Consider the following 10,334-nt stretch of genomic DNA (forward strand, 5'->3'; position numbering starts at 1 on the left):
GTAAATAGTCACTTCAGATATTTGTCCCACTTAAAACATGATTTATTGCTGAAAAAAAATCACTGATTGATTCCATTCAAACTATTTTAATTTTCAAAACAGCAAAAACACAGAATATAAATGTTTTTGATTGTGATTTGTTCACTTAAATGACTGGAAAACATTATTATATCCACCTTAATTCTGCATGTGATGACTGTGTGTCATATTATGGTCTGCGGTTTCTCTTTGGGGAACTTTTAAAAAAATCTGAATCAAATCACTTCAAATAATACAGTCAAATAATCCATACACATCCAGTATCTAATCATAGAATTAGATTAAGATTTTTTTAAAAATTATTTTTAGGGGTTTTCACCATTAATGGATAGGACAGTAGAGAGTATTGACAGGAAAGCCTGGGGAGCAGAGAGAGGGGAATGATCGGCATAGGACCTCAAGGCAGGAATCAAACTCCAGTCACCTTGAACACTGGAGTGCATGTGTCGACGCACTACCACTACGCCATTGGTGCTGACAGATTAATGGATTTTAAAATAAAAATTCACAATTTTACACAAAGAGGTGATGTAAAGCATAAACTAAAAATAAACAAATTTTTATCATTCGTTAGCATGGACACAAATATATTTATTGTTATATTCATATTTATAGTTATCTGTTTGGTATGTGTCTCAATATAACAGACTGCAATCAAATCTGTACAAGTTTAACAGTTAACTTGACTCTCTACTGGACAAACCAACATCTCAAATGCTTTGACAGCTCCAAGACAAGACATTGATGATGAAAATTTGGAGACAGAAGTAACATGGAAGGAAATTTGGTTAGTTTTTGTACAGTGACTGCATTTTACATGCTAAACATTTATTTAATTTTCTTTAAACTAGACATAAATATATCACTGACTACTATCACTTATTAAAAAAAGTTATAAAAAGTATTTATTGATGTATATACTTCCTTTTTTCAAGTTTACGAACAGGTGACATCTGGTTTATTAGTCACAGTTCAGTTTTATTGCTGTGTAAGAGGAAATAAACTTACGTTTTGTTTTTGCTAACAACATCCTGTATTCCTCAGTTGATCGATGACATTAAAATTTGCAAAAACATCTTTTTGCAACACAGATGTTCTAAATGTTGTTTCAATATGCAAATAATACAGTGTTTATTTAAATGTGCACTACTAGTTTGCATACATTTCTCTCTGAAATCTTTTTTTTTTTGGACTTTAACATTGAAGGTTTACACACACACACACACTCACACACGCACACACACACACACACGCACACACACACACACACACACACGCAAACAAACACATGCAGACTTCTGCTGTGTCATGTCACTCAGCCCTTGCTGTGATTCATCACGATCCGTGTTAGCGTGTTTTTGAGAAAGCAGGCACTGACAACCTGCTGCATCAGAGCAGAGCTCATTAATATTCATGACCATTCCAAATATGGTCAAAACTGAGCTTTTATTCTAGGAATAGTTCCTCTGGTTATAAGTAAGCATATAAAATGCTTTCTAGATTTTTTTTAGAAGTATTCCCAGCCACATACCTATCATGTAGACATCAGAAAACAATCTAACATGGCACTTTTAGGAATCCCTGAATGAAAAGTGAACAGGAAAGATACTGTACCTTTCCACATGTTTCACTAATATTTCAAAAATAAAGTTTCAAATGAAATGCAGCCAAAAATCTAAATTAGATATGAAATGTTTAGCAATATATACAAAAACACAGCCCTGTCCAATCAAAATCAATTATTCCTGAAGGCCATTTAATTATTCAGACTGACGTCAAACTCAAGATATTTCAATTAAGGGAGGAAAACATCTAAACCTCACACGCTGATTCTAATTTCAATAGAAACGGGTTTATTAAGTTCAAAGCCCCCCAAATAAATAAATAATAAAAACGGATTACGTGTACCTCACAGATTTGTAAGAAGCCAAGCGAGCGCTCGCATTTCTCAGGCAACATTGTTTCCATCCTTCACATCTTTGGTCAATAAAAGCTCATTCACTGGTGTGGTTCTGGGTCAGTCTGACCTGCCTTCATTAAAAGCCCTTCAGAGAATGAAAGACGGCGGATCTGGAACCAAGACAGAGGTCAATAAACCCCTGAAAATAACAAGAGTGGAGGAAAAGATGTGTGTTTCGCATTAAAGAGCTAACAGTATTGCACACGGCCCGTTTTATGTGGTTTTCTTCAGCCTCCTCTACTTTGGTCCATCATTGTTTCATTGTTCAGCTCTGGACGTGTCTGCTGGACTGCTTTGGGCTTTCAAAAGCACTTTACAAGCAAAATCCTTGGCAACCGGGGAGTTTAGCTTGGGGGAGAGTATATATTTGGGCTGAAACACCCGCTAATAAAGTTGGGGATGATGGGAGCCTGAGGACGGCAGGTCTGAGCTGTATGTTCAGAAATGAAGCAGATGCAGTTTTAAAGAGGTGAGTGTGTTTGTTATATTAAAAGATTATTTGGTTGATGATCATTTATTAGGCAGAGGTGTGATTTCTTAGCTGGACGGATGAAAATTAAGTTTTCGTATGAATTAATTAGGTTGATGGAAGGGATAAAAATAAAATCTTAAATAAAAATGTGTTGAATAACACACAGAGAGAGATGGGTTATGAAGGTTTTTTACATAATAAAAGCTGTTTGTTTACTTTGTTGTTCCACAACCAAATCATGTTAAGTATTTTTTTTTTTAGTAATTAGCATAATCTGAAGGTTCAGGCTTCAGAATAATAACAATAAATACATAACTAAAGCCTGAACCTTCGGATTATGCTAATTACTCCATATATAATTATTATTATTATTATATAATTAATAGAATTAATAATTAATATAATTAGTTTATGTGAAATAATATAATATATATTTATATATTTAACTAATTATATTAATAAGTAGTATATTTATCATTATTTCAAATAAGTTTAATAGTTTAATTGTTTTAAATATTTTTAGTACGTGTGTTTTTGTCAATTTCTTTTTTTTTTTTTAATGTCATTTTCTCCATTTAAAAAATGTCTTAAATTTATTTGCAGGAAACAAATATAAATATATACAAAATACTGATTTAATGTCATTGTTGTACATTGTTAATTCATTTAAATGCAATATTTTAAACACCTTTTTTAAGGATCTGTACTGTTTAGTTTTATTAATTCTTTAATTTTAGTTACGTTCGTTTTCCAAAACTTAACTAAAATATTCCCTCTGCTACTATCTAAAATGAAATAGATTTGATTTACAGCTAAATAAATTCAGCATTTTATAAAGTAATAAGTTCACATTTATTTAGTTTCACTAAAGCCATGTTCAATTTGATAGTTATAGTTTCAGTTAATAATATGCGAGTTAAATTAGTTAACAATAGTAGGAGGCAAACCTGTCAATAAATAACAAATAAAACACCCAAATACATTGTTTAGGCCAAATTCTCTCGTTAAATACAGTTGAAGTCAGAATTATTAGCCCTCCTGAATTATTAGACCCCCTGTTTATTTTTTTCCCAATTTCTGTTTAACGGAGAGAAGATTTTTTCAACACATTTCTAAACATAATAGTTTTAATAACTCATTTCTAATAACTGATTTATTTTATCTTTGCCATGATGAAACTAAATAATATTTGACTAGATATTCTTCAAGACACTTCTATACAGCTTAAAGTGACATTTAAAGGCTTAACTAGGTTAATTAGGTTAACTAGGCAGGTTAGGGTAATTAGGCAAGTCAATGTATAACGATAGTTTGTTCTGTAGACTATCGGAAAAAATATATAGCTTAAAGGGGCTAATAATATTGACCTTAAAATGGTTTTTAAAAAATAAAACTGCTTTTATTCTAGCCGAAATAAAACAAATAAGACTTTCTCCAGAAGAAAAAATATTATCAGACATACTGTGAAAATTTCTCTCCTCTGTTAAACATCAATTTGGAAATATAAAAAAAAGAGAGAGAAAAAAATCAAAGGGGGCTAATAATTCTGACTTCAACTGTATATCCTTACAGTAATCAAAACATCCTTGAATTCATCACGACAAGCTCTGATGTAGTGAAAATAAAGCAAAGAAAACTGTTACTTCTGGGAAATGTCTATTATAAATGTATACCCAGCGATATTAAAAAGTAAATCTTTTATTTTAAGAATTGAGACATGTATTTTTAAAGTTAAAGGTCCCGTGAAACGCTTTTAAATGTGCACTTTTTATTCAACGTTTGGCGTAATCTCAACTGAAATACGAAAAGAGGGTGTGGCATAGTGTAGCCCCTTCCCTTTTTTAAAAACAGCCAATAGCGCTTTGCTTTATCACCGCTCTGCCAGTGAGAGTGATTGAGCCCAAGCACATCAAATTTGAAGCCTCTTGAAGGGGACGGGCCATGTCAGATACTAGAGAGCATTTGATTGGTCACGATTTGATGAGAAACTGAGGTATGAGGTGACATGAATAAAAAAATTCATTCATTTAGGCGGAAGTGACAAACTGCAAGCTTTACATGTTTATATCGCTTTTATATCTTCAAAACACAAATTCTGACACTGTTTTGGAGCTCACTAGACTATAGACATCCTTAAAATAACAATACTGATCCTGATTTTAATTTCATGGGCCTTAAGAGTGGTGCATTATCAGCCAGTTATGCTGCAGTCTTACAGCCACATTTCCATGTATTCTGAAAGTGACTTCTACTCATTAAGGTGTGTCTGTACGTGAGGTGATGATGGAGCATGTGGTAAAGGATACGGTAAACATCGGCGCTGTGGTGCAGGGGACGTTACTGCTGCTGACGGGAACCTTAATGCTGATTCTGCTGCACAGAATATTTGGAGTCAAGAACTGGAGGAATCAATCAGCTCTTCCAGGCGAGTTCGAACCCATTAGATTTACTGGCATCAACCCACTGACTGGTCATGATGGTTGTGATGTTTGTTCAGGTCCCGGTTGGTGGTTGGGTCTCGGGCCGGTTCTGAGCTACAGCCGGTTCCTCTGGATGGGCATCGGCACGGCGTGCAACTACTACAATGAGAAATATGGCAGCATCGCTCGGGTTTGGATCAACGGAGAAGAGACGGTTATACTAAGCAAGCAAGTGTCTAAAACATAAGTCTAAAAAATGTTTGCAAATTAAAAAATCCACTTAATCTATATTTGCCATTAGATACTGATTACTTTCATAATAGTAGGCTACTTTTAGTTGTATAGGCTTTTTTAGTTGTGCAAATTGAAGTCAATGCTACACACATTAATATAAATTGCTTGAAATGTAACAAAATAAAAGTCAAATTTTAAAAGTAATACGCTACTTCAAATAGCCATCAGCATACCTGCCAAGTACTCCCTTAGTTCAGACCTATCTCCCGCAACCATCCCATTTTGTTATTTCTTCTGGAAAACTCCTGTAATCCCTCCCCCCCTTTTTTTTTTTTTGGTACAGTCTGTAAACACCCCCGGGTTGCCAACTTTGGTCCAGTACCCAATCGCAGCCACCCGCTGCATCCTATCCCGGTTCTTAACAGTGTTATTCAGAGACCTCACACCCGAACACCACATCAATTTGGGCACATTAGTGTAATTTAGGAAAATATTTGTTGACAGAAACAGGACAATCAACACCAACTGGAGCAGTGCCATTTTAAAAGGAGACAAGCAGCAAATCCGGATTTCCCCATTTCCACATGTGAAAAGCTCTCGGGTAAAAACGTCGCGTGCATTGTAATCCACACATGAGTCCAGCTGCGCTCTCATAGCGGGGAAATGAATACAAAACCTTCGTTGCAGCACATTAATAAATGCAACACTGACGACCCTGGTCTCCAAATTCTTGTTCTTCCACTTGTTTTGGCAACACAACGTGGCGTCTCTCTGCCGTCTGACCACTGTAACAGGTAAAAGCTTTCTTCGAAGCTGTCATGCATATTAATGAAGTTCACATCATTCACAATAGAGCACGCTGATTGGTTTGAACCAAGTCTTTCTCATGAATTAATGCTGCATACTCAGAGGCGTCACGATGTGGTCGCAGGTACAGATCGCCGTGACGCAGCTTAAAAAATTTGTTTCAAATCGAAAGAACGAATTTGCTCAAAATAACACAAAAACAACCAATTTTCTCTTTTTTGTAAAATATACGTGTCCTAATAGTGTTAGACTGTCAACAGCTCAAAAAATGTGTTTTGGTGTTTCGTGACCGAAAAAAATAAATAAAATAAAATAAAATAAAATAAAATAAAATAAAATAAAAAATAATCAGCTCAAGAGGGCCCCCTATGACGCTAAAACCCTATTTGTTTTGTATTGACCTTATTCTGCGATGTGAACGTGTGCTCATTTTTGCGATAGTTTTAGAACTTCTGATTCACTTCTATTCATTAAGTGTTGACAAGGGCAACATAAGTGTAAAAAGTAAAACCTAAAACTGTTTCAGGTCCTCCGCTGTGTACCATGTCCTGAAGAGCAATAATTACACAGGGAGGTTTGCCAGTGCCAAAGGTCTGCAGTGCATTGGTATGTTTGAACAAGGAATCATCTTCAACAGCAACATCGCACGATGGAAGAAAGTGAGGACATATTTCACCAAAGGTAAGTGTCAATCTCTGGTCTCCGATCATTTCACACACGGAATCATCAGAATCTGTTGTTCGTGTGTTTGTTCAGCTCTTACAGGTCCAGGTCTCCAGAAGTCAGTAGAAGTGTGTGTGAGCGCCACCAACAGACAGCTTGACGTCCTGCAGGAGTTCACAGACGCCTCCGGACACGTGGATGTGCTCAATCTTCTGCGCTGCATCGTGGTGGACGTCTCCAACAGGCTCTTCCTAAGGATCCCTCTCAATGGTCAGCATGCAAAACAAGCTCCTTAATGGTTTCTTGGGTTCAGCGAGGGTTCCCGTACGGTTCTCGAGTTCTTTGTAGATCTGAGTATTCTCAGGTTTTCCATTGCCAGAAGAAGGTCATGATATTTAAGATTATGCTGTGAAATTACACACCGATAAGCCAAAATATGATCAACTACAGGAGGGGGCATACCATTGATGACCTCCTGTGGATCTTATTGACCATAGGAAGTTCAAGGTAGAATTTGTGAAAGTAAAGGTTCTGATTTGGAATCTACAGTTCCACAACGAACCTTTAACATTAATAAAACCTTTCCATTGCTTAAAAAAATGGTTACAATCTTTTTTATTCTTGTTCAATGCAGAGAAAGAGTTACTAATAAAGATCCACCGGTATTTCAGTACCTGGCAGACGGTTCTCATACAGCCAGATATCTTCTTCAAACTGGATTTTGTCTACAGAAAATACCATCTGGCAGCGTGAGTTCACCACAGACCTGACACTTTACCATAAGATGTGGTAACACTAAACGATTTCCATCAAGAATTTTGCACATTTGGGTTTGTCGACACATTATTTGGAAGAAAAAACCCTTGCTAAACCTTCTCTACAGTGTATATGCTTTTAAAAACATCTGTTCTTGCAGAAAAGAGCTGCAGGATGAAATGGGAAAGCTTGTGGAGCAAAAGCGACAGGCCATCAATAACATGGAGAAGCTAGATGAGATGGACTTCGCAACAGAGCTGATATTTGCACTGGTGGGTTAACAAAGATACTTTTTTAAACACACATACTCTTTCCAACAACAGAGCAACACCACATGTTAACTTACCGGATGTTTCTACAGAACCATGATGAGCTGTCTGTGGATGACGTGAGGCAGTGTGTGCTGGAGATGGTGATCGCTGCTCCAGACACGCTCTCCATCAGTCTGTTCTTCATGCTTCTGCTGCTAAAGCAAAACTCTGCAGTGGAAGAGCAGATCGTTCAGGAGATACAGTCTCAGATAGGTAAAGTAAACCTTCACAAGACATCTCAGAATGATGCAGTCTGAAGCTGCATACTTTAAAGTCTGTATGAACCGGAAGTAGCAGAGATGTTTATTTCAGTATATTAATGTAATTCCAACTGAAACAGAAAACTGAGTAGGGGCAGAGCTTGCTTTTTGTGCATCACTCCTTCATAGCAAACTAACGGTAAGAGAGGCATGGTTAAGAATATTATGGCTGCAGCCGCCAAACTGACAACATCAGAGAAGGACCGCCACTCCAAACACAGTAGCGAATGCTCAGACTTTGATTGAACATTAGCAAAACAAACGGGTTTTCAGTGAATTAACATGTACGGATTAATTGTTCACCTAAAGAATAACACTGTGCGCTAGCAAAATGAACATTGTACATTTTCATTTCACACAAACTTTAAGGTAGCTAGTTTCTTGATGGCCCAAACTGGCCTACACGGTCAGTCTTGGAGCCAACAGCAAGTCGCCCAATCTAGACCAATTGGATCAGCCAATGACTGTGAAGGTCACCTACAGAATCTGGACTCAGAAAGGATACTTAAGAAGATTAACATTACTGTTATTTGTCTTTGTTGTCCTCTCAGGCTCACGGGAGGTAGAGTCAGCTGACTTGCAGAACCTGAATGTTCTAGAGCGCTTCATCAAAGAGTCCCTGAGGTACCATCCGGTGGTGGATTTCATCATGAGGCAGTCTCTGGAGGACGACTACATTGATGGCTACCGGGTGGCAAAGGGGACAAACCTCATCCTGAATATTGGACGCATGCATAAAACAGAGTTCTTCAAAAAACCCAACGAATTCAACTTGGAGAACTTTGAGAACAATGTAAGCCAATGGTCTTAAACTCAATTCCTGGAGGGCCGCAGCTCTGCATAGTTTAGCTCCAACCACCTCCAATTCACACCTGTCTAACAGTCTCTAGTAGTCTTGAACACCTTGATTACTTGAATCAGCTGTGTTTGATTAGAGTTGGAGCAAAACTGTGCAAAGCTGCGGCCCTCCAGGAATAAAGTTTGAGACCTATGATGCAGGTACTTTGAGAATCTGAGATGTGAGACCGTAATTATTCAAATTCTTTTACAATCAAAACAAGTCATGTTGTACGTCTTTCCACAAACAGTATCGATCGGTAAATTTAGAGACGTCCAATCTTAAATTCACCAAAAAATACAGTAGTGTTGCATGGTAGCCTGGGGTAATACCATGGTTTGTATATATAGATCTTATGAATTCAGCTTGGAGAATAATAGTGAAAGTAGTAAACATACAACTCTGAGAATAAAGTATTTGTTCATAAATATGACCCATAAATTGGTGCATTTGTAGTTCTCAAACCAATTATTCAGTTTCTCCCACAAATATGTAACAACGTTGTACATTTTTCCAAAAACAGAAAAATCAACACTGATTTGTGAAACTAGAGAAGTATAGAATTTAGAGAAATGCAATCAGACACTTCTCTAAAAAATACTGAAGTAATACAATTTTATGGTCCTCTGATAATACTGTACTGTGGGGGGGGGATACAGTACTATACCCATTTTTTAGCCATCGACCTTGGTAACACAACTGCTTTCTTTCTTGAAGTAGACTTAAGCACCATAATATTTTTCCAAGTCAATTAATAGTGGATTACTGCACATGTGCTAGTCTTGTCAACTCTGCCTCCTCCTCAGGTTCCCAGTCGTTACTTCCAGCCGTTCGGTTGCGGTCCACGAGCCTGCGTTGGGAAGCATATTGCCATGGTAATGACAAAGGCCATCCTAGTAACCATGTTGTCAAGGTTTACAGTTTGTCCTCGTCACGGCTGCACCATCAGCACCATCAAACAGACCAACAACCTCTCCATGCAGCCAGTAGAAGAGGATCCAGACTGCCTGGCCATGCGCTTCATCCCACGAGCTCAAAACATCAACGGGGAAACAGCCGACAACCACACCTCAAAGGAATAAACATTTAAAGGTGCACTCAGTAAACTCCTTGCACTTAAAGGGTTAAATATCAATTGTTTTTCGATATGACCTTACACTGAACTCACCTTAAAGCTGAGGTTGTACAATCTTAGATCAAAACAAAAACTGACTCAAATCTTCCTGTAGTTTGGAGTTAATTCCACCTTTTTTTACTTTCACTTTCACTCTTTTTACTTTCACTTTAGTTAAAAACAGCAAAGACAACAACATTCTGAGCAGTCTGTTTTGTAATATCAACTGATCTTTAGATGTAAAAGCTTGCAATTTATGATCTGTAATGCTGGATTGTATTAATCTACGATGTTATTGCATAATGTTCTAACATTGCGAGCTAAACAGAAGGTTAATTGAGGAAAGAAGATTGTGAAAAATGGTGGGATAGGCTGAAAATGAGGGAAGAGGAAGTTGCTTTAAAGGTTGGGCAAGTAACTTTTTTTTAAATATTATGAAGGCATTTTTTATGAATGGTAT

General features: G+C 37.0%; 1 protein-coding gene across 2 annotated transcripts; it reads left to right on the top strand.

The window, feature by feature from the left end:
• Positions 1-2,370: 2,370 nt before the first annotated feature.
• On the top strand, positions 2,371-10,299 carry LOC130219893 (brain aromatase). 2 transcript variants are annotated; one of them, XM_056452389.1, is made up of 10 exons: positions 2,371-2,468; positions 4,732-4,896; positions 4,969-5,119; positions 6,459-6,613; positions 6,689-6,865; positions 7,230-7,344; positions 7,512-7,623; positions 7,713-7,875; positions 8,474-8,715; positions 9,567-10,299. In XM_056452389.1, exons 2-10 carry the CDS (start codon positions 4,752-4,754, stop codon positions 9,840-9,842), a joined length of 1,536 nt encoding a protein of 511 aa, XP_056308364.1. In that variant the 5' UTR covers positions 2,371-2,468; positions 4,732-4,751; the 3' UTR covers positions 9,843-10,299. The 2 variants fall into 2 exon arrangements, with proteins under 2 accessions (XP_056308364.1, XP_056308365.1); XM_056452390.1 differs by having other exon boundaries at positions 2,377-2,468; positions 4,749-4,896.
• Positions 10,300-10,334: the final 35 nt, after the last annotated feature.

This window comes from Danio aesculapii, chromosome 25, assembly GCF_903798145.1.
Source record: "Danio aesculapii chromosome 25, fDanAes4.1, whole genome shotgun sequence".
Taxonomy (NCBI): Eukaryota; Metazoa; Chordata; class Actinopteri; order Cypriniformes; family Danionidae; genus Danio; species Danio aesculapii.